The following is a 24,638-nucleotide window of genomic DNA, read 5'->3' on the forward strand; positions in this document are numbered from 1 at the left end:
TGGCAAAAGATAATAGGATCAGAGAGTTGTACAGACTAGATTACCATAGACTCTTGGAAATGGGGCAACCTTGTTCCACCTCAGGAACATTCAGTCTCTAAAATATAAAGAAACCTTTGCCATCCAATGTCTGAAGCAAGACATCTTCAGGACTGTGCTGTATGAGGAGGAACTACCTGTTGCAGGGTTCCCAGGTTTTGCTCCAAGGAAGCCAACAAGGTCGGATCCCCAAGGCACCGGCAAGAGCATGACTTTCCTCTTTGACTGTGACAGGACTTGGGTCTGAGGCAGTCCTAGACACAAGCAGGAGCAAGATTTTGGGCAGAAGGAGACCCTTAGCAAAAGACAGTGAACCACCTAAAAAGCTGTAGGCATGTCCTTAGCTGAGGAATGGCTGGGCAGGGATATTTTGGATTGCTGTTTCAGATTTGGGCACATCAGTTCTTTTAAAGACTTTCTGAAAGTCACTATTAAGGTTTGAAATTGTTTTCTGGCTTGTTTAGTGTCTATAATCATCAGCTGAAAATATGTGAAAGTGACTAGCCCAGAGTCGTGCAGCAGAGAAAACATTGTAAAGATTGGTACATGTATTAAAAATAGCACTTTGAATTACTGCGGAAAAATAGCAATAGATTTGCTGATGGAACTCACATACGTAACACAAACTCACACCAGAAATGTACTTGTGCCTATTCCCCTAAAATACAAAAGCTCTAGACAAAGCTGTGAGAAAAGTTCAGAAACTGCAGCTAAATTCCATGTACGTTGTTGCCTATCTAGTAAAACCAAACCCATCTTATGTGTTAAAAGGGTATCCAAGGGCCTGTCTAGACATCTAGGCTAGATACAAAGATATGAAGAAATAGTTATGCTGGATAGACACAACTATAAACCTTAATGTCACTTGAAACTCCAAGGAGTTCACTGCCAAGCACTGTGTATGAAGTCTAAATCCTGTAGGAAATGTTATAATGGGGAGAGAAAGTTAGGAAAGGCAAATAAATACCTGCATGGACGTCTCATATTGACAGAAGCAAGAAGACACCAGTTTTCACTGGGCAGAGAGTATCACGTTTTCTATAACCCAGCCATGATCCAGCTTGCTGCTCTCCTTTGTGTGGAAAAGCATCCTTTCCCCCATTATGAAAGACAGACAATTTTGATTTTTACTTTCTCCTGTTGGTACATCCTTCAAAAAAAGTGTGACAATCACTTAACAAATGGTGACCATGCAGTTAGGACTGTCAGCATTGCTTTGCACATGTGAGTTGATTCCTGTCCAGCCAATACTCGCTTCTGGTCAGAGCTTTCCCCGCTCCACCTTTACTTTTTGCCTAAGTGCCAATTAATACCATTCAAGGTGACTAGTCTTTGTTTCAGGATAGCAGGTGTTTTTTTCTTGCACGTTAATTGTTAATTCTGCCTGAATGCGGCAGACTCGGCGTGACTGCTTGCCCACTGCCCAGCAAGGCAGAGCCCAGGTACTGCCATGACAATCCCCTGACTCCATCTCAAACACGAGTCATTGACAGGCTTGTGGTGCATGGACACAGCAAGCAGAGTAAGTTGAGGGAAAGAGCCGGAACAAAAGACTGAGAAGAGTCATAACAGAAAAAGGTTTTCCCGGTGGAAATTGCCTGAATGACCCCGTGAAGAGCAACTGCAGCTCTAAAGCTATTTGTCACAAGGCTATTGGAGGCCTGGCAGGTGGAGGCAAGGTGCCAGCAGCACCAGCTTTCCTTGTAGAGCAAGTTGGTAACAGACGAAACCTGATTAAGTGGTTTGTTCACGGGTGGGTATTGTAGTCCCAGCACAGTTTAAGTACGGCTGTTGACTTGGACTTAATTAAGTACGTTATAGAGAGTGCTACAGAAGAAAGAAGTCAGGAGAGTGGAATTTGAGAGTGAGGGGGAGGAAAATGAACTGAATAGGAGGAAGATCTGAAGGCAGAGGTAGTGAGCTCCTTAAAATAACAGTGCTTGCCTTTGCTGTAAAATACAAGATCTTGGGAACAAAGTAAGATAGATACTAAACAGATGGTGTGAGGAGGGATTCAAAAGTGCGATGATGCACCAGAGCTAGATATGAAGAAGTAAATGATGCAGAAGTGGACTTAGCATAAGAGACAGCAGATAATCATCATGTTTTTCCAGAAAAGCCTTTTGCAGTACTTGTATGCAACAGCATCAGCAAAAATACAATGAGAGCGGTTGACTTATTTTCCTCTCTACAAGAACAGACTTGTTTTGAACTCAAAGCAGACAAAATGTTTCTGTGTGAAGAGTTTGCAAATCTCTATATTTTAAAATATTACTTTAAAAATCTTTCACACCCAACAGCTATAGTCATTTGCTTATCTCTATAGCACTTCAAAAAAATGTCATATCAGACCTCATTTTGATCAATACTGTAGTGCTTCTAAACCTTCATTCTTATCTTTTCATTAATGACTATAAAGAGTTTTCATTCTAGCCAGCTGGGAACTTGGCTATTTTGTTTTTCTCCAGGTTAAAGCTCTAAATCCAAACATCTCCAGGTCCTACCAGCTACGTGCTTGGGGGAGTTATGAATTTTTTAGATTGGCCTCTTCTGGTGAGCCAATTCCTACCAAGGTGATGAGTCATAGGTCCAAAATCTGGAGCTGGAGATGAACCTCACTGCTTGGATCCTGCACAAATTCTCTTTTTCTCTAGGAAAATTTACTGCTCAGCAGAAAAGTGTCACATTATTATGTACATTTCTTTTCCTTTTTGCCAGTTTTTCATTATCTGTGTTGTACCAATTTCTCCCAGTTACGACAAAGTTAGCCAATAATATTTTCACAAAATTCAACCGGTAATTATTTACTCCCTGAGAAGGAGAAGCGCAAGAAAAAGCAAAATACTCAGAACTATATTGCAGGCTGTATGTAAGGGAAGTGATCTCCTCTGGTGTGTGCAGCACCAAGAGGCAGCACTGCTGTGCCAGCCTCCCACCCAGACTGCCTCCCACCTGCACTGCAATCACAGGGCCTGAATTTTAATCCTTTGTTTACTTCTGCCCCCTGAGGGATGAAACCCTGAGATAAGGCTGCTTCATACAAATAATCTCAGGATTTCTCTTTAGTCTTTGGTTTCCACCCAGGTGATGCATATTATAATTTATGAATGATCTCTACTGCCTGACCTGCAATTAAACAATTGCTTGGTCCTCTGAAGCTCAGCTCCCTGTCCCACCAGCTGCTAATGAGATGTCACTCTGCTTTGAGTGCTGCTCTCTACAAGGCCCAGGGAGCTGTAAAAGCACTGTCACTCCTCAGCTACGGACCTGACCCTCAGGTTCCCCCTCAGCCAAACATTCAAATGCTGGGATCCAGCCCACGTGAGCAGTTGGCAGGTTCCACTCACTGTGATCATGTTGCTGCTTGTTCCTCCTTCCGCCCACACAAACCGACTGTTTTCAGTCCCAGCATTTTATCCTGGTTTGTAAATAATGGTCAGTGGGGAAGAACTATGGTCTGTCTGTCCTGACTGCCAGCAAAGGGTCCCTGCAGTGAGAGCACGTCCCTAAGCAGGGGGCACTGTCTGGGGCTTTGTTTGGACATGGGAAGGTGAGAAAGGGCTGACACAAGGACTGGGCAGACAGAGCAGCCTTCTACCTGAAGGAGGCCCTGGTGGGTGCCTGTCATTTCTGTGATAGCTAACATGTTCCCAAGTGTGACGGGGAGCAGAGAATAAAAAGAAAAAGAGGGGTTATTAATGCTTCCTCCTGCTATCCAGGGTGCCAAAGGCTAAGGCTGTGGGTTGTTTATCTTTCAACAGTTTGAAAATGTTTCCTATAAGCTGTAAATCAGGCTTAATTAAAGTTCTTCCTGTGATGTTATTCTTCTTTTTCTCTTTCCCCTGCAAGGTGCAGTCAGGAAACCTAGATAAAAAATGAAAAGGCTAAGGATCCTCAAACCACAGCCAGTCTTCCCAGAGCCCTTCCCGTGGGCTGGGCTTTCCAGGGTGGCCATGGGGCACATAAGCAGTGTGGAGTAATTGCCTTTGGATGAAAATTGCTTTAACTGCTGCTGTTAAAAGATGCTGTTGTTTCCTTCTGTAGTATTTCTGGGAGGACATGAAGAACTGGGAGGGGGGACAGGGGCTGGGGAGCATGTTAAAGAGGCAAAACGATTGGGATTTACATCAGCTTGTTTTCTATATTGCCCATGTCTGTGTAATGTAAATGCAAATAAATCCATCTTTATTTTATTCATAGTTCTAATGGAAAGTCTGTGTCATGGTCTGAACCAGGTGGAAGACAAGCTCCCAAGGGCGAGCACATGTGGCACAGACTCTCAGTGCATGTGAAGAGCCAGGAGACAGGGTGCAATCAGACAGCCGTGATCAAACCCCTCACTAAAAGCTACCACGGCCAAACCAAGAGCTTGACTTTTACCGACATCAGCAGCAAGACTCTGTACAATGTGGTGGAGGAAGAAGAGAGAGAGCCCGTCCGCCTCAACCAGCCAGGCAGCCCCTCCATGGTGGTGCACAGGCGGGTGGTGACAACACCCCCGCTGCAGGCCTCGGCGGAGGAGACCCACCTCTTCTTGCCCGACCAGTCCCCCAAGACCCTGCCCCTGCAGCCTCGATCTCTCATGGAGCAGCTGCAAGGGGTGGTCAACAAGTTGGCCACCGGCATCCCCGACTTCAATGCCGTGCTCCCCACGCCCGGCTCGGGGAACGGTGTGCGGCCTCCTCAGCCGCCGCCCCTGCCACCTCTCCAGGCATCTGCCTTCAGCGGGGAGCCCCTGTCTCCCCCGTCTGAGGAAACGGAGAGTGAGAAGCTGAAGCTCATTCAGGGATATGTCTATGAGAAGAACCCGGAGGATGAGGAGGAGGAGGAGCCGGCCACCAGCAAGCTCACCCTGGAAGACTCACCGGCGCTGACGCCCCCGTCCCCTTTCCGGGATTCGGTGGCTTCGGGCAGCTCCGTGCCCAGCTCCCCTGTGTCGGAGTCGGTGCTCTGCACCCCCCCAGACATGACCTATGCCTCTGTCATCCTGAGGGATTATAAGCAAAGCTCGTCCACCCTGTAGAGTGCGGACGCTGCAAGAGACGTGATGGGAAGGATGTTGGCAGCTGCCCGCTGTTAGGTCCTGGGGAGATGTATCCCCCAGAGGCAGCGGAGGGAGAGGAGAGCAAAGTCACATATGACAGGGCAAAAACTTTATCCTGCACTTAAAGAATAAATAAAGAAAAAAAATCCATTCTGAGGGCTCAAAATTCTCTAGCTGTTAAAAATATTGTACTTTGAGAAAATGACAGGAAAAAACAAAGCACAAACCCAAAAGACAACTTCTATAGCAAAAAATGAATAAACAGACTGGAAAAAAAAATCACACTTAGTCACACCCTTTCTTGGCAATGCTTGAAAAGGACTCTGGGAAGTGTGACCTGGGAGAAGTCCCTAGCGCATCTCATGACTGCAGCCTTCCTGCAATGGCACTAGTTGGGCTGGGAGCTGGAAGGGCGGAGCACGGTGAGGAGGAACAAAGCTACTTGTATACAACACATATATGCATAAATCATCTTTTTCTGGTTTCTGCTGGTGGTATACATGCATAACGTGTTAGAGAGAGTGGAGCTGAGATAATGTGAAAGCACATGGCTCTTAAAGACGTTTGTTGGAACAATTTATTCTTCATACTAGGCTGCTTTTTGGGGGATTTGGGCTTTTTTTTTTTTAAGGCTGATTGTGAACAGAGGGAGGAATATCACCAAGACTTGAGAGGTTTCTGATGAAAGCCCTTGCTGTAGTACTTGTAATATGATAAGGACTTAGAAAAACTGCCCTTTTGTATACAATCGCAAACCATGTTGGCTAAACTGTTACACAACATTTACTGTAGCAGAACAATATTTATTGACTAACTTTTCATAATACAACATATTTGCCATGTGAGTACATCATTCCTTTGTGTTACTTTGGAATCAAATGCATTGGAAAATAGCTGTATACTTAGAGCAAAAACTATTATTCTGAAAGAAAGGCCGTTCTTCATTGCAGGCTATAGAGTCAGTCTTGAAGCAAGCGTGAGTGTATGTTTGTGTCTCTGTATGCGTGTGTACAGTATGTGTGAAATGTAATGTCCAATAACTACCACTGGAAGATTGTCTTATAAATATACTATGAATATTTTTATGTTTCAATCATGTTTTATATCTCATTGTTACAAATATTCAATAGATCTTTGGAGGTTTGTAAGCCGTGCTAACACATTTTTTTCATATACAAGCTGAGACAGTTGTTACCCTTATAATAGGGTGCTTTATTTTGCAGATATTTTATGAAGTAGACCTACAGTATTAATAACCAGTGCACTGAGAACTTGTTACTTTATGTGTTTGTAGCAAGTGTGGTTAACAAAGGAAAAAAAGAAAAAGCAAAAAGTCTGTTTTAGGAATCTTGCACTTAACAGTATAAGTCTATAAAGGTGAGAAAGGAAAAGTACTTAAAATACTTTGTTGCTTCAGATAATTAAAAATAAAATCATGTCTGGACAGGAACTTTCATCAGTGCTTAATGTGTGCATAAATTCCCATGGTTTGTTCTAAATCATTCTTTTAATCTGTTATGTTCAGTTTTGTGCTCTTTCTATACATTTTCATTTCTATTTAATATACAATCTTGTATCTTAAAGGTGACTTTGAGGTAGCTGTACTCTGCCATTCATTCCTCCTTCTCTATCCTTCATATATTTTCCTAGAGATGGACCTAATCCAAAGCTCCCTAATGGCTGGCATGTTCAAAGTCTGGATCTAACTGCTGCGGCTTGAATTTAATCATTATTATTATTACCCAATTTATAAATGTACATATTAAATATATCCAGGACAGAATTTTAGCTGCTATGAACTTTGTGATCTTGAATTTACCTGAGTATATTCCATAATTCTATAATTTACTTCCAAAGATATTTTTAAGGAATATTTTTGAACATGTTTACTGTGAGTATTCTATCATTTTTTCCCCTAAATTCATCATATTTCTACTCTTTTTCTTTCTTTTCACTTGAATTTTAAGAAGTCCTGCTGCCAGTCATCAATTCTTCTCTTAAAATCCAAATCTCTTTACTTTGACCTAATATAATAGTGGTATTGGGAGATATGGCTGATTCTCAAAATGGGATGGATTCTTTTTTTCCTCATCCTCTTTTCACAATGTTTGCTCCTTTCAATATGACTAGTGGCCATTTTCTGTCATCATCCCTATGTGGAAAGCATGAATTGACTTTGCCCAAAGGCACAGTTATGTCTTTGTCAGTAGATTGATGTCTCTACTTTATTACGAACTAAAGACACCTGAGGGTCAGTTGGTTGATTTTTGTCTGCTTGGAGCTTTTAGGGGGAAATTTTTTTTTGTTGTTTCTTATTTATTTTATTCATTTTTATTTAATGCACATTACTCATGAAAACAATGAGAAAAATACTGTATTTTCTTTGCTGATCACTGCAGTGGCAATGAATTCTATCTCCTTATAATCTTAGCATAAGATTTCTTGTGCTTTTTCCAAGAACATATGTTGTCAGTAGCACAGGGATAGTAATAGGAAGCCAGTCTTTGAAGAAATGATATATAGGAGAAAAAGAAACATAAAAGGCTCATATAGGTGAGGAGATGGCAACATGGCAAAGTATTATGGTTTTCATATCTGTCTACTTTGAACATATTAAGCACTGATTTTATTACTGCAATGTAACTATATCATGAGTAGGAGTTTTCTTGAAATTCAGTATATTAGCTTTTAGTTTGTAACTGTTGAAACTGGAAACATACACATACGTAAATATATCTACAGAGCAAGAACTCACCTTGTGTATGTAGTTGTATGAGCTATGAAGCTTTCTGTAAAAGTTCTTTCTTTTGGTCTGTCAAATGCTTGATGAAAACTGCCTTTTTGTCAAAATGATCTTGAAAATGCTGTAAAATAAATATTTTCTATTTATTATTTAAAAATAGAATGCCAAGATTGTTAATTTTTGCTTCCAAAGTAGAAAATAGAAATGTCTAGTAATACATTGTTCCAGGGCTTTTCAGCATCCTGTGAGAGAGACAGTGGGATGCTCAAACGGAGGTAGGTATTGATTATGTCATGTAGGTGAGACAATGCAGGGTTGGGGGATTTTTGTTTAGAAAACAGCAACAACAACAACAACAAAACCAGGTGTTTGGCTTCCTCATGAAAAGCAGGAGCAACAGAGGTGCACATTTTGGCTGACAAGTTGTGGAAGACAATTCAATAGGAAATGACAGGAAATTTTGCTTCCCAAGGATGTAGGGAAAGATCAGCCCTTTGCTGGAAGTCCTCTATGTATGTTTGACTCTGTGTGATGTCAGCTCCCATTAGAGAAGCTCGAATGTGCTTTTTTGACAGCTATAAGTGATAGGCATTGACCCATCCCAGACTTCTTGTGTCTCCTTTACTGACACTGTTTAGAGCAAAGTACTGGGACTCTTGACTCCTTCCTGCTCTGCAACACACACATTTGGTGACCCCTGAACTGTAATATGCCTCATCTAGGGGATCGGTAAAATGGGAGTATAAAAGCTTTTTTCTGGAGCACAGCTGAGATTTTTCAGACCCAAGTGACTCTAAACATAGAAAATCTAGCTCTTTTTCTCTTTAGGCTTGCAACTAGGCATGTTTCTAGTGGCTCCCTTTTTTGGACCTGGCCTTGCAGAAGCCCACGTCTGAGGAGTCAGTCCACCTACAACTTCTGCACTGCTGGAGTACAGAGAATGACATTAGACTCAGTGGTAAGTGACAACAAGTTTGGTCTCTTTACTTACAGAGGTTTTGATTTTTTTGTTTTGTTTTGTTTTCTTTCTCCCATTTCATTTATTTAAGTGTAGGCAATCTATTTCTTAGTAAGGTTCTGCTGATCAAGTGGATTTTTTATAATTAAAAAAACATCCTCAGGCTAACACAGCAGAGCCACTCCCCTCCAGAGCACCCAGTCCAAGCGGGCTGCCAGCACCACCCTTGCAACCAGTTGCAGTTTGGGGGAGCAAGCCCACAGCAGTTGATCCTGTCCGTGCTGCATGTATAAGTACTTACCTGCAGCATTCAGGGAGGCTGCTCCTGTGTAGCTGTGTAATCACAGGGGCTGTAGGTGACCTCCCCCAGGGTGGGATCCCAACACACTCCTTGCACGCTATTCCTGCTCGCAGGTAAGCGTGGGCTGTGGGCAGAGGCTTGTGCTGGGCTGAAGCTCCTGGGCAGGGGCAGAGAGTGGCCACCCACAGAGTGCAGCACAGGCTGCAGCACCCTCAGGGTGAAGCCCCCTGCGGACTGCAATTGACTGTGGTGAAGCAGCAAACAGTCCCACAGCCTTTGCTCCATCTAGCAACAAAGTATGCTTCCTGCAATGCATCTCTGGAAAATGTGTGAAAAGTAGCCTAATAGTGAAGGTGCACATCTTTGGTTTTGCTGGTTTATGCCTAATCTTGCTTTTGTCTAACCTTGTCTATGCTAAAACACTTAAAACCTAATTCAATACTGATTACCATATGTTACACAGATGTCTGGTATCTTAATCAGCTCTCCAGTTCCTTGTACTTTCTAAGGTCCTAATACATTTACTATACAACAGAGTATTATCTGTAAGAAAAACTACTGTAGAAATGCCAATGAAAATGAACAGTGCTATATACCTGCACTTCTATATTAGAATATAACATTTTCAAATATAAGTTGCTTTATTAGGGGCAGGAATTTTTGTTGCGGTTTCTTTCTTTTTTTTTTTTTCTTTTTTTCTGTTTTTTCTTTAAATATATATGCATTTTTAAGAAGGGCCTGAAATCATGGACCTAATCCTTTTTCACTCACCTAGAGGAATGTTAAGTTGTGCTAATTCTGTCACTAGACCAACATGCAGAATAAATCCAGTGTGATGAATGCGGGAATAAGCATGATGGCAGCACCTGAGAATTATTGAAGAAATATAACAATTGTTATCTGGTCTCTAACTAGCTACACATACGCTGTGCAAATGAGTTCATTTTCAAATTGCAGTATTCTCATAGGAGGTTAGTACTAATTGTTTTATGCATGGCTTTCCAAACAGCCTGACTAGTGTAATGAGCCCAGCAAGTCTTACTTTTTTCAACAGTTTTTGTATTGTGCTTTGAGCCTCCAGCATGGATGAGGATCATTTCAGTTGAAGTCATTTTAGACCACATAAATATTTCAGTTCATATTCTCTCTTTCTCTCTCCCTCTACTTTTTTTTTTTTTTTAAATTTCTCCACATAAACATACAACAATATGAACATTACCAGAAAGAGCAGATTGGGCAAAATCTATGTAAACAGACTCCAGTAGATATGAGCAAACAACAGTTGGTGGAAGTGCTAAAGGAAAATATGTAGAAGGCCAGATGCTCCAGCCTGCTAAAGCTGCTTTATTAGGCTCTAGATTTCCAGAACAGTTCTAAATGTGCTTTAGTCTGACAAAGAAAAGGACTACTCTGGTGCTACAGAGTCTTTCCAAAGTCCTTTGACCCCAGCCCCAACAGCAGGTAATGTGACAAGTAGAAAGGCAACAGAGTTGCATGCCTTCAACCGCATTTCTCTTAATCTAAACTAAGAAAAGGCATAATGAAATCCAAAACTGGGGAGGCACAAGTCTGAAAGCTTTCAATTAGAAATAAGCAAATCTGAATTGTCAGGATAATTGGGCACTGTAGCAGATGGCTAGGAGATTTTAGCAAATTTCCTTGAAAATTTCAAACCAGGGAAGAATTCACAGGGTAGACTTGCTAGGCTTCTGCTATGCAGGGGGGTCAGATGAAATGGTCACAATATTCACAAGCTGCCAAAAAAGCTCATCTACAAAAGCTTTGCACTGAGCAAATGGATCACTGGTCCAGGACCATGGAGCAGCAAAGCAGCTTAGCATGTTTCTGCTTTAGCCTCAGCCTCCTGCCAAGCAGCGTGTTGGAGTCTCCACCAGCTTGGCCCACGCCACTCCAGCTCCGCTTGGTAAGCTGGGTCACTGGGCCCAGGATAACTGTGTTGCCTCCACTTCGCACAAAGAGGCCACCAGCAGCAAATGGCAATGGGAATTGGGCCCCTGGAGTTGTGTTTGTCACAGGGAGGAAGAGAGAAGCAGGTTGCTAATAGCTGTCCTGCCCAAGGTCTGGGCGGCTGTGGAAAATGTTTCTTACATGGGAGTGGGAGAAGCGTGGTTTTGCAGATTGTATTGTTGTGGTGGTTTTCTTTCCAAATAAATGAGTCACTAGACACTTGGCAAGTACCTGTCTGTAAATCACTTGGAAGGAGAAGCAGACTCTGTAGTGAATATCAAGGCCTATTTTTATCTGCATAAGATTTTCAAAAGGGATATTAGCAAAAATGGAGACGGGGTGTCATGCAGCTAGGCGCGTGGTACTGCCACAGGCCCCGTGGCTGGCCCCAAGCCCACGTTTTGGCAAATGTTATGAGATTCCAAACAGGGATGGTGGATGAGAGCAGGAGTGACTGGTTGCCATTTTCAGTGCTACAACTCGAAAAATGCTGTGGTTTAACATGGCAGGCAGCGCAGCACCACACAGCCATTTGCTCAGTGCCCCCAGAGAGATGGGAAAGAGAATCAAAAAATGGTGAAAACTCGTGGGTCGAGATAAAAATACTTTAACAGAACAGAAAAGGATGGGTAAATAATAACAATAAATAATAATGACAATGATAAAAGAATATACAAAGCAAGTGATGCACAATGCAATCGCTCACCACCCTCCAACTGAAACCCAGCATGTCCCTGAGAAATGCCTTCCTCTCCCAGGCAACCCCCCCAGTTTTATCGCTCAGCATGATGCCCCATGGCATGGGACATCCCTCTGGACAGCCTGGTTCTGTCCCCTCCCAGCTCCTGGTGCACCCCCAGCCTCCTCGTGCAGGGCAGCACAAGGAGCTGAAAAGTCCTCGGCTCTGTGTGAGCACGGTTCTGCAGCAACTAAAACATCAGAGTGTTGTCAGCAATATTTTTATTCTAAATCCAACACACAGAACATACCAGCCCTTATGAAGAAAATTAACTGTATCCCAGCCAAAACCAGAACAATATCCACCCCTTATTCCATACCATCTACATCATGCTCAGGACCATTTTTTATTTGACTTTCCAATACATCCCAATTAATCGCCACCATCTTTTCTGGCTTTTGATATATGCACACACATATCATCCCCCTAGTCTATGGGCCACCCCCCTAAAATGTCTGTTGAGTTCATTTAGTCCATGACTTTGGGCTCCATTTGTCATAACAGTCCTTCAGGGCAGGAGAGGTGGTGTGTGGTGTTGGGTTGTTGAATGGTGAAGCCGGTTCTGGTTCCATCATGGCTGCACTTTTCCAGTTCTGTCAAAATTCATTTTTCATTAATCTGGGTGATTCTTACTGCAATACTGTTGATATGGCATATAGCAACCATAGTAGTGATGACATACAGTATTATGTAGCACTTAACATCATACAATTCAAATCATGGGCTATTTTCACCCAACGTCAAACCCCCTTGAAGTACACATTGGACTTCTCTATCCTTTAGCGTTACCCACCAAGTGCACCGAGGTCTTTGAACAAAAGCAATCCCCTGGATGGGTTTATCTTTGCACAAGGCAGGAATAAACCAAACTGTCTTCCTCAGCATGTTATTTATGTGCACTATAGGGACTTTATCCCCTTCTACAGTGCATAAGAGTTTTGATTGGGCAAGGCCAGTTCAATTGGCAGATCCCCTAGTGTTAACTAGTTAACCAGGTGTCTTTTGCTAAAATGTGCATCCCAATGTTTGAATGTCCCTGCACCCATTGCTCTCAGTGTAGTTTAGTTGCTGTAACAGTCCACTGTATCATCTGATTTTTACAGAGGCTGGTGCATGATAAGGAATGTGATATACCCACTCAGTGCCGTGCTGTTTGGCCCAGGTGTCTATGAGGTTTTTTTTCGGAAATGAATCCCGTTTGACTCAATTCTTTCCAGGGTGCCATGTCGCCATAGGACTTGCTTTAGGACATGTTTCAATATCATGAATAACCTGTACAATAGTGTCCATGGTTAGGTCCACCCCTCAATCACGACCCCATCTATATGTTGTTTGATGGCCCTTGATGGCCTGAGGTGTCATGGGCCCATTGAGCTATAAATAATTCACCCTTATGTTGCCAGTCCAGGTCCACCTGACCCACTTCAGTCTTAGCAGCATGAGCCACTTGCTGGTTGTTTTGCTGTTCTTCAGTGTCCCAGACTCTTGTGTAGGACTCCATACAGCACCCTTCTACCTCCGATGCTTTCCCACAGTATGATTGGACTGGTTGCCATTTCCAGTGCTACAGGTAAATCCTATCCAACTCAATAAGTAAGCAAGGTATTCTTTGTCTTTGCTAATTCAGCTTCCAGTTTCTAGTAAACCACTCAGAAAAGGACTGCTCCAACCTGAGAAAGCAGGTCACTGGTACCGAGAAAGAGCATCTGTTATCTACTGAATTGCAAGGGTGGGCGTAAGCAGTGTATCTCTACAGAAGTAAAATATCATTGTGAGTTGTGGGTTTCCATAACCAGAAGGCCTCTAGGTAGGTGGAGAAGCAGCTGGCACAGATACCAGTGCAGACAGATAAGAGTTTAGGAGTGGTATGCATCTATGACATTCAATCCACCTACTTATTTATTGCACACCATGCAACGTGTAGGTGGCATGAGATCCATCCCCCACCCACGCCACGGTATGGTGTGTGGGACTCCTAGTGTCCTGTGCTGCTCTGCATCTGTGTCGGGGTAGGGCCCCAGGGGACCTCCTCCCCGGAGAGGTGGTCTGCCCAGGGGATCGGCTGGCGTGGAGGAGGCTCTGGTCCACTCCTTTGATGCACTGTTTTCAGTACGCATCTTTGCAATGCACCAAGAGCGTATTCTCCTTGCAGGCACCATGTATGATGTGGGATTCAGTGCTACGGAGGGCCTCGAAAGAAGACAATATCTGAGTAAGAGCTGTTTCTCCAGCTCCCTTCGACAGACACCATGAAGACTGAGGTGAGACCTGTCTCCCCCAATGCAGCTGAGCAGACCTGTCAGCCCCTCTCTCCTCATTTAGGGGGTGGTGGACCATCACTTTCATGAATGCCCAGCAGCACAGGCTGCCAAATAAATGCCTGTGGTGTGCGCACAGATCCTGCACCTGCGCTCAATGGGAATGTCCCGCCTGCTGTCCTCTGAGCTGCCAGCACTTGGAGGTCTGAGTGGCCCAGAGAGCTGCCTGTAACCTTCACCCTACTTAACAGCAAAGGGGAAGAGAGGGAACCAGAGTGTATGCCTAAAGGCTTCAGTTAGATCCTACCTTCTGACAAAGTCCACTGTGCTGATGTGACTCGTGTTCGGACAGATCTGAAGAGGTGGCCCTTCTTCCTGCCCTTGCTAGCTAACACTCAGATGGACAGACTACAAAATTTCCAAAGCAAAATGCATAAAAACCACCTCTGGGGGTGGCAGCTGTCATGGAACTGAATCTGAACAATGTTTTCAACATGTTATAGCATAGGAGGTTTTTAATGCGCCTTATGGACTTAAAAAGGCATGACCAATAGAGTATTTTTGTTTGGGGAAGGAGGCAAGAACTGATGTGTTTTCTTGGGATGTATTGAACACCTAAGCAAAGCCCATTCAACTGTAATTTCAAATGTACACCCAAATGTACTCCAGCAAGTATTTCTTCTTTCTGCTTAAAAATACTGCCTGGAATATCCAGCAACACTAGTAACTGCGCTGGGATTCCCATGTGCATCTGTGCAATGTTCATTTAGAAGCTGAAGTCTTTAAGAGTGTGATTCTCAAAATGTATGAATCACCCTATGCCCTGATTGACATCATTTTCCTTGAGTACTTAACTTCTGAGTTTCCTAACAGTCCATTTCTCACTCCAAGCTCCATTTTACAGTCATGAGGATCTTTGGATCTCTCTCTTTTTGCTGCTGGCGCTTGTTAGTCATATCATTTTGTGCCATGCTTTCACCAACCTCAGTTGTGGGGTGGCCGTGTGTGTTAGGCTGCAGTCCCCCAAAGATGCTTAGAGCTTCTCCTTCTGAGCTGTATTTCCTTTTAGAGAGTTGGCTATGCTGCATGCCCTGCCTTCCATCCTGCTTTTTGCCCTTGGGTAATACAGTTGTTCACTTTCGAAAATGCAGAATGAGAAAGTTTTGCCCTTCCATTGTCCCTGACAGCAGGATTTTCACAGAACCATTAGTATGGTGCTAATATATGGCAGCAGCCACGCTGCTGGGGACAAATTTGGTGCATCACTGCCTGGCCACAGGCTCTGTCCCCATTAGAGCCGTTGACTCATTTAATGACTTCAGGACATCCATCCATCCACACAGAGGTATTTCAAAGCTGAATAAGGGAGCTGGATGGCAGTTTACAAATAATATAAGTAAAAGCTGGGTATGGAAATACTTTAGACACCTTTGAGAACTCATCCACTGTCTTTCCCTCCATTTCATGTCCAGATGCAAGACAGGGGTGTATAAAGACATTAGGGATTCCATAGCCCTTTTATTCTCTTTCACAGCTCCATCTGAATGCTATTTCACTTTTTCTCATTCTTAGTTACCTTTTCCAGCCTTTTTCAACAGCATATATAGCATGGCTGCAGAATTGGTACCACCTAGTTCAATAGTTTTAGCTGGACATTGGACCCCTCACTTTCATTCATATTTCCAGTTACCTCATGACCAGCAAGATGCTGGAGGTCTGTGAAAACTTGTGGAATAAAAAGGCCACACAAAGCAAACCACAACAGATGCATCGCCTGGGGCTGGCTCAGGTGCTACAGCTATATAAATAATCAAATAAAGCCACAATCCACAGCACAGTTAACTCCCAGGAGGACAGAAATGGCAGTAGATCTAAGAAGTAATTTTCCCTGTGAGATCTAGGCTTTGAGTCCCAGTTCCAGCCCAGGCAGCATAACTCTGCATTGTCAGCTGCAATAGCACCACTTGCAAAACAGTCAGAGCCTTTTTGTTCTCCTTGCTGTGTTTTGAGATAGGTGTCATCTCCTGCAAGACAAGGCACGCTCTGTCCACAAGAGACTGGGCACTGCACAGCCTGGGAGCAGGGCCCAAAGAGAGAACAAGCTGCCTTGCACAGCACACTGCGCTGAGAAATTTGTGTTGTGCACGTTTTCCTCCTGCATCTGGAGCCCTCTGAGCTCTGCTGGCAGCTGGGAACCTCAGCACCTCTGCTCACAACAGCATGAAAAACAGGCAGCTGGCAGAAAACACTGCAGCCAGCAATATTTACCTTTTAACCTCAATTCCCTAGTACAATTGCTTGGACTTTCCCTTACCTCTGTGTCATCATCTCTGTCACAAATAACTTCACCTGTGACACAAAGAAGCTAGCCTGAATGAGAAAACAGGGGACAGAGAAGATACTCTGTGCAGAGACTTCTTCTCAGTACTTAAGGACAGGTGGCACAGGAACGCTGTCTTACAGAAGTGCAACCCATCCCTCAGGAGGGTTCCCCATGCCCACAGGAGCCCAATCAGCTTCTGAGCTCCCTGTGGCTTCTCCCCTGCCGTGGGTGAAGATGCCTGGTTATTTTGTTTGCTGCAGGGGTCTCCGCTGATGCATTATTTGGCCAAAATGCAACTAACCGAAATCAGAACTGCTGCTTGCCCTTGAGGTCACAGGAGCCAGTGGGAGGTCTGCTGTCACTGTCCCAGCTGAGAAGAGAGCAACGGTGCTGGCTCCATGTGGGTGTTGTAGTGACAGCATACAGAGGTGGAAACAAAGGGAGAGAGGCTGTACCTGCTGCATGAATGGCTGCTCCGAGTTGTTTCACTTTGATATGTGTTAAAGCAGGGCTACGTCATGAAAATCCAGAGTTTGGACTAGGCCGCATGGGTGCACTCTGTCCATCAGACATTTCTGTCTTGTCCCTGATGGGCCAAGCTCAGATGACCCTGTCAGTGGTGATTTTCTTTGAGTTAGTACCCACTGTTGTGGTGGAACACATTGCAAATAACAAAACACAAAAGGAGAAGAAACCCCATTGGTGCAACCAGTGCATCTCTTGCCTAGAAGAGCTAATTCTTGAAGGGGACCATATCAGATATCAAACTTATTAGCTGAAGAGTTACAATTTTTTTTTTTTTTTTAAGATTCTCCTCCTAGTGCTTTAGGCTCAGTCCAGCAACAAACAAACAAACAAACACACCTAAGAGCAATGCTTAGCAGGGTATCGAGGAACAAGGAATCTCATATTTGTGTTGCAATAACACTGTGCTGAGGATTTCTCCATCTTTGGCACTTTTGAGGAAATCTGAACTTTTTTCTTATTTTTTGAGTGGTACTCAAACCCCCAGGTTTCACAAGGGTGATTAATGTGAAGTGGCCAGGACAGTGGCATCAGGATCCTGTTTCTAATATGACAGTTATAGAATGATAGTGGCAAAAAGTCTTTTTCTTCTTTAACCTAGATATGAAAGCATCACTGCATCTGTAGAATACTTCAAAGGAAACTTGTATCACTCCCTATCTGGAAAGGCTCTCTCAAGCACTGAGATGTTTATTTTATTATTAGTTTACATGTTGCAAAAAATAAGCCTCCTGAAGATCATCAGGTATGCACAGAAATTTTTTCACAGCTCTTACATCAGGCGTTGGGCACCTGTTCTGTACTGCTTGACTTAAAGGAGAAAATGGAGATGATTCTCCAGTTGTATTTTTCCTGAGGCCCTTGGTAATATTTCTCTCTCTGCTAAAATGACTGTATTTAAAGATGCAAGTCTGCAGTCTTTCTGTGTTGCCTGGCTGAGGTTGAACACCTGACACAGTGAGTCAATGCCTGGTGTGAATCACCCAGTCAGGCCAGTTTTGCTAACTTTCCCCACAGGTAGCTTCCTTCCTGGCAACTCATAACTGTCATGAGTGGCTGATATGCATTGAAACAGGTTCAGACAAGGAACAATAGTCCGTAACAGAAGAGTAGGTTTGATTTATTTCCTTTATTTCAAGAGGAGAGCTGTGTGCAAGCCCATGGAAAAATTACACATCCTGCTGCATCTTTTCCTAGAAATATGCTCAATGTTTGTCAGCAAAAGACCACCTCCAAGACATGTTTGCCCTACAGAAAGAAATAGGGTAAAGCTGATTTCCTGGGGGGGAAGAGAGGTTTAGCACTCAAGTCAGAAAGCCTGACATTTATAAGACAATATTCAGTTGCTGATGGTTGTACAGGTAAGTCTTCGTCATCGACATTCCCATCAAGCAATGCAGAAAAAGTAGTTACTGGTCTTAATTAATCACTAAGACACATGAGCCCACCTTTTGGTTGTCAGTAAGCAGCACTTTTATTGGAAACTGTAAGAGGGAGCAAAAATATTTACCCAATATTTACTATCATGCCCAGTGAAACACTGAAGTTACTCAAGATAGATTTAAGCCTCATGAGTATCTACATTTTCTCTTACAAATGCATCAAAGAGTTTTTCAACTGACCACTTGATATCTTCCAAAATGCTGTGTTCACATGTAAGCAGCTTAGTCACAGGTCCTTTCTGCCTCTGAGATCTATGTCATTATTCAGCCTTGAAGAACATCTTGGACTTGTGCTCCGCAAAGACTGGCTTCTGGAAGTCCACAAGCACTCCTCTCCTAGAAATTTAAAATAGTCATGGATTCAGTCTGTCTGCATTGTAGCATGCTTGTGTGGGATGTAGCACTGTCCTCCCCATTTGGCAGGTGAGGAGGCTGATGCATCACATACTAACACCAACATTTGCAAATATTTTCCTAAAGCTAAGCACTAAATTCTTATTTTGACATTTAAAGAAAAATAATAATAATAATTCTGTTTCAGTCCCCATTTTCTCCTGGAGTTAATGGAAGCAGCAGATATTAAGCACATATATAAAATTTTTGTTGTCAATCTAGCTTCAAATGGATTTAGGTGCTTCTCTGAGCAAATATGTCAAACTACTGTCCCAACAGAAGGATACAGTAGCACAAATGGGGACCTATAGCATAGCAGAAACAGGAGTGATTCTCCTCTTTCATCTTGTGGATGATTATTTATCAGTATTGATCTGGAACATTAAAAGCTACAGTAATGTAGCTTGGTACCATCTAGCCCCACAGCTAGCATTCTATAATAAGATGTGCCCAAAGTCAGACTACTTACTCACCTACAGTTCTGATTTCTTTTCAGACATTCAATGGGACAAAGCCTTTAATTACATCACCACATAACCAGCTGATTTTTACAGGATCTCTTTCATTGCAGAAGATGGATTGTGCTCAGATAGTGAATAACTTCTCAATATTTTCTTGCTCTTCACTGTTGAGAAGGTGAGCAAGCTTTCTTTACTATGCATCATTCAAATTAACCAAATGAATTTTATTTCAGAACTCTCCTGTAAGACACAAGGACACTTTTAGTCCCAAAAAGCTGTATGTAAAATGGAGACAGAGAGTAAGAAAGGTCAAACCATTAACTTTAGGTTCTTAGTTTGGCCAGCCTACTTCAATTTACATAATATTATAATGTTATATAGAAGTCATACATAAAGCCCAGCTTCCAGTTACTTCAGTACCTCATATGACTGCCCAAAGCTGGAAAATCAAGCCTAGTATTTCAAGTTGATGAAAGGCAGTCTTTCTGTCTACCCTTAAACTCCCTCATCATTTAGTGCATGCATTTCATTTACCACATGAACCTTATTCATTCCTAAAACAAGTTCATCCTGTTATTGAATAGAAAGTAGCCCATGGGAAAATGGTGTCTGCTCCATCTTTTAAAGCAGTCTTCACATGTATGTGCAAAGGAAGCAAAACAATGTTATGCATTTTAAGAGTTTAATTTTGTAGATGGTCCATGTTAATGTTCTTTCTATGGACAGAATTTACCATCTTTTTCAATCCACAGCACAGCCTGAAGTTTGCACACAGCAGCAGAGCAGTGACAGCCTCAGTGGCTGCTGCTTGTGACCTGGAATATGCTGGCTCATTGCAGATTCCTCACAGTAACCAGGTGGCAACAAGGGGTTCTCACCCCAGTAGCTAAAGATGGTGGGACACTTGGCCAGGGAGTTTGCAGGCATGTGTTGAGGTCTCTGGCTCCCTCTGGAAGAACTGATCTCCCCGACACATCTGTCTTCTTCCCCACTGACCTCCTAAAACTTCCCTGCTCAGGGGAGAGTGTCCTGGTCTCCATCTCTATTATGTCCTATGCCTGTGGCACACACATTGCAGGCCTGGTCTCCATAGTCAATGCAGACTGAATTTCAGTGCTTGTTAAAGAAGCTGCTGAACTTTCTTTTTAACTGACAAAATGAAATATTTTATTCTGTCTTTTAAAATTTGAGAAAAATTGGAATTGGACTGTTGGAAAATCACAGCCCAAACAGTTCAACAAAATTTCAAGCAGCAGCAAGCAAAGCCTTATAGCACTAGATGCTGTAAAGCTTTCAGTGTCAGGGCAGCAGTCCTCAGTGACACATGTTGGGGTGGACTGTCAGCCAGATTCAGAAGTGTAGAAAAGCACCTTTGCTGTTCTGATTTCTGTTCAGCAGTATATTTCTTGCAGTTCTAAGCCACTGTCAAGCAGCCTGTCTTATTGAAAATCTAGATGCATCCATTATCCCCTGACATTTATTGTGACTGTGTGCTATTTAGATGAAAGAAAAGTTTTTCATCAGGGAATCATTTGACAATATAAATGGTGTTATTTGGGGCTTTTGTTGCCACTACAATTAATCAAATGAGAGACAATCACATTTTTTTCTTATGCTATAGTTCATCTAAGAAATCTGCCAACTTCCTTTGCTAGGCGGTGCTAATTTTGATATTCTGTTCCATTATAAGGTCACTTCTCACCAACTTAGCAAAGACAATTCCATAGCAGCTTTTAATTGTGTCACATACCCAGACGCAATATACAAGACACAAAACAAAGGACATACATAAAATACAAAGCAAAGACTGAGAAAACTTATTCTATCCCGTATCTCCCCACACATACTATCAGGGGCAGCTATGCAGCCCTGTTCCATATCGTAGAATCACAGAATGGTTTGGGTGGGAAGGGACCTTAAAGATTATCTTGTTCCTACCCCCTGACATGGGCAGGGACACCTCCCACTAGAACAGGTTGCTCAAAGTCCCATCCAACCTGGCCTTGAACACTCCCAGGGTTGGGGCATCCACAGCTTCTCTGGGCAACCTGTGCCAGTACCTCACCACCCTCATAGTGAAGAATTTCTTCCTTATATCCCATCCAAATCTACCCATTTCTAGTTTACAGCCATTACTCCTTGTCCTGCCACCACACACCCTGACAGAGTCCCTCTTCTGCTTTGCTGTAGGCCCCATTTAGGTACTTGAAGACTGCTATAATATCGCCTCGGAGCCTTCTCTTCTCCAGGCTGAATAACCCCAACTCCCCCAGCCTGTCTTCATAGGAAAGGTGCTCCAGGCCTCCAGTCATACTTATGGTCCTTCTCTGGAATCGTTCTAATACTTCCATGTCCTTCTTGTGCTGGGGACCCCGGAGCTGAACACAACTCTCCAAGTGGGACCTCACAAGAGCAGAACAGAGGGGAAGAAGCCCCTCCCTCACCTTGTTGGCCACACTTCTTTTGATGCAGCCCAGGGTACGGTTGGCTTTTGGGCTGCAAGTGCACATTGCTGGCTGATGTTGAGCTTCTCATCTACCAACCCCCCAAAGTCTTTTACATCAGACCTGCTCTCAATCCATTCTCCTCTCAGCCTCTATTTGTACTTAGGATTGCCCCAACCCAGGTGCAGGACCTTGCACTTGGCCTAGCTGAACTTCATGAGGTTGGCACAGGCCCTTGTCTCAAGCCTGTCCAGGTTCCTTTAGATGGCTTCCCTTCCCTCCAGCATATTGACCACACCACACAACTTCATGTCATTGGGAAACTTGTTGAGGGTGCACTCGATTCCACTGTCCATGTCACAGACAAAGATGTTAAACAACGCTGGTCCCAATACTGACCCCTGAGGAACACCACTTGTCACTGATCTCCATCTGGACATTGAGCTGTTGACTGCAACTCTTTGAGGGCGACCATCCAGCCAATTTCCTTACCCACTGAGGGGTCCATCCATCAAATCCTTTTCTTTTCAATTTAGGCACGAGGATATCATGTGGGATAGTGTCATATATCTGGTGCCAGGTCCATTTCTTTTTTAAATCTGTACTTGTGTGGTGGGGGCCTAGTTTTCTGAGTACTTCTCTGTGGAAAGGAGCATAAGCTGCTGTGGGTGGCAGGGGAAAGGAGCCACAGAGGGGCTTTCGGGTCTCCGGTGTCTGTGTGTGGGTGGAATATAAGGCAGATTTATGATGACACCAAAAAGCTCTAATATTTTAACCCTTAATTCACATTATTCGTGAGGGTATGCTACTTATCTAATGCAGACAGATGTAATGTGATATTACAGTCCTTAATGAATCATTTATGAATGACAAATAATTAGTGTTGCCAGCTCACTCTTTTCTCACAACCAGAATAAAATTCAGTTAGCTTCTCCATGGCAAACAAAAATTCTTTCCATCTGCAATCTGAAAGCAAGGAAAATTCAAGTACATTTTTCTTATGGTCAAAAATGGGATAAATCATGTCCTGTGTTTGTTAAGACAGACAAGCATCTGTCTGAAAAAAAAAAAAAGAAAAAAAAAAAAGAAAAAAAAAAAGAGGGAGGAAAAAAAGAGAAAATGCTTTAAAATCTGGTATCTTAGGCCATTTCCTTATAGCTTCAGCAACCTATTTGAAATAAGGCACAAAGATCAGGAGTATTTTAATTAAACCTTTCATCAGCTTAGAATTATTCTAACTCTCCCTTGATTTATATGTTTGAAGTTAAGAAGATGCATATATCATCTAATAGGAAGAAATTAAATAGTGTCACCCCCGTGCCTCCCCCTCAAAAAAAAAAAAAAAAAAGCATTTAATGTGATGAGGGAGAGCACAGCAAGCAGTCAGTACCAGGAGCAACAGAGAAGTCTATCAGTAATCAGGAAGAACCAGAACATAAGCTTCTGCCATTTGCTTAGGTGTTGCATCCCTTCTTTTCTCCTCCCTGAAACACAAGCTTTCATCCCATAGACAGAGCACATTTTTTTTTTTTATTTCATTAATACATAACTCATTCCTGCACAAATAATTGAGCTTGCTGGTTTGGGAAGATAGAAGGCCAAGTCTGTTGCACAAATCCATTTTAGCTGATGTCTCATCTCTGGGTCTACAGGGTCAATGGGAGACACAGGTAAATCACTGACATTCAATAATCTTCATAAAAAGGTCATCTATCAGGTGCTCTGGTGTTGTAACATCATTAAAGAAGCTAGTCTTTTATTATTCTGCAATGATACACACAGATCCCAGTCATCCATAAGGAGTCCTTGAAAATGTCCTCTCCATAGGATGCCAAAGCACACACTCAGTTTAATGCCAGACTTCTTTACATCTCGGTTTGTTCACAAAGCATGCTTGGTGATATATAATGCAAAGCTGACAAGGCTGCCAAATAAGAGAAAGAAAGAAAAGATAGTCTGAGGTGGAAAAAAAAAAAAAGTATCTTCACAGTTCTGAAGAGAAGGAGAACTTCAAAAACATTTCAGAAAGTATTATCTTGGCTGCGCTCCAAAGCACTTCAGAGTTTACTGCCAAAGGATTAAGTCTCTGGTAGGATAAAAATATCTGTATACACAGACAAATATCCAATGTATATCTAAAAACCTATTCAAATAATATTAAATGATTCAAACTGACACAACTGTGAAGACTACAGAGAGGATATCAGTCCCACAATAGCAGTGTTGCTTTGCCCTGGTATCTGAGGTCCACAGAAACTTTGCCAAAGTGAGGACACCCAATGTCTGTAAACACCTAAGCTCTGAGCATGTCTCCTGTGGTACTACCACAGCACTGAAGATATCTCTTCCAGCAAGGCTTGTAAGTGCTTTGCAGATTTAGGCCAACATGTACCCTGCAATAGCTTATCTCTCACTGTGGTAGTGAGACTGCAGGCACACGTGAGCCTACTTTTCAGCTATTAGGTTTTAATAATTCTGGAAAAATGCTCCGAGTTTATTTATTAATTAATTGTCATTTGCTAAGTGTGTTCTGAAGTCACTTGTTGCTTTTATCACTACTCAGTTTCCATTGCCATTTTACTGTGACACATCTGAAAAGTCCTGTTTTCCTGAAAAGGGAGTCAATATCACAGATATCTGACAAAAGGATACTGTTTAAAGTCATGAGTGGTTCTTCCATTCATAAAAATGATACTAGGCAGCATGAGCAAGTGTGGTTGCGGTAACTAATCAAAATCAGTCTTTGGCTGGGACACACAACTGCCCAGCTTGGCAAGCTGCCGAGTGGCCATGCCTATTAGCATCATATCACCTTGTTCTTTATTAAATTGCTGTCCTCTACACACATGAGAGAGAGCTCATGGATTTAGCAAAGAAGGGTGGGAGCTGGGACTGAAAAGGCAATAGCTTTTCCTTCCAATTAAATACTTCATTAAAAGCTCCATGCATGCAGTCACTTGCAAGTCACATGATGATTTAATAAAATGCTGAAACTTGATG

The 24,638-nt window shown here is 42.8% G+C and overlaps 1 protein-coding gene across 6 annotated transcripts in view; it reads left to right on the forward strand.

Annotated features, from left to right (window-relative positions):
• The window catches only part of GRM1 (glutamate metabotropic receptor 1), a 186,549-nt gene extending 178,561 nt beyond the window's left edge, over nt 1-7,988 (forward strand). For 2 of the 6 annotated variants that reach the window (XM_080587289.1, XM_080587291.1), the window contains one exon: nt 4,275-4,363. Coding sequence is in view for 2 of the 6 variants with exons in the window: in XM_080587285.1 (XP_080443411.1) it covers nt 4,240-5,062 (823 nt within the window). In the remaining 4 variants the exon portion in view is untranslated. Of the gene's footprint in view, nt 1-4,239 lie in introns of all 6 variants that reach the window. The other 4 variants (XM_080587288.1, XM_080587290.1, XM_080587285.1 and 1 more) reach the window with 3 other exon arrangements.
• The last annotated feature ends 16,650 nt before the right edge of the window (nt 7,989-24,638 follow it).

The sequence above is a fragment of the Anser brachyrhynchus genome, assembly GCF_964034855.1.
Source record: "Anser brachyrhynchus genome assembly, chromosome: 3".
Lineage (NCBI taxonomy): Eukaryota > Metazoa > Chordata > Aves > Anseriformes > Anatidae > Anser > Anser brachyrhynchus.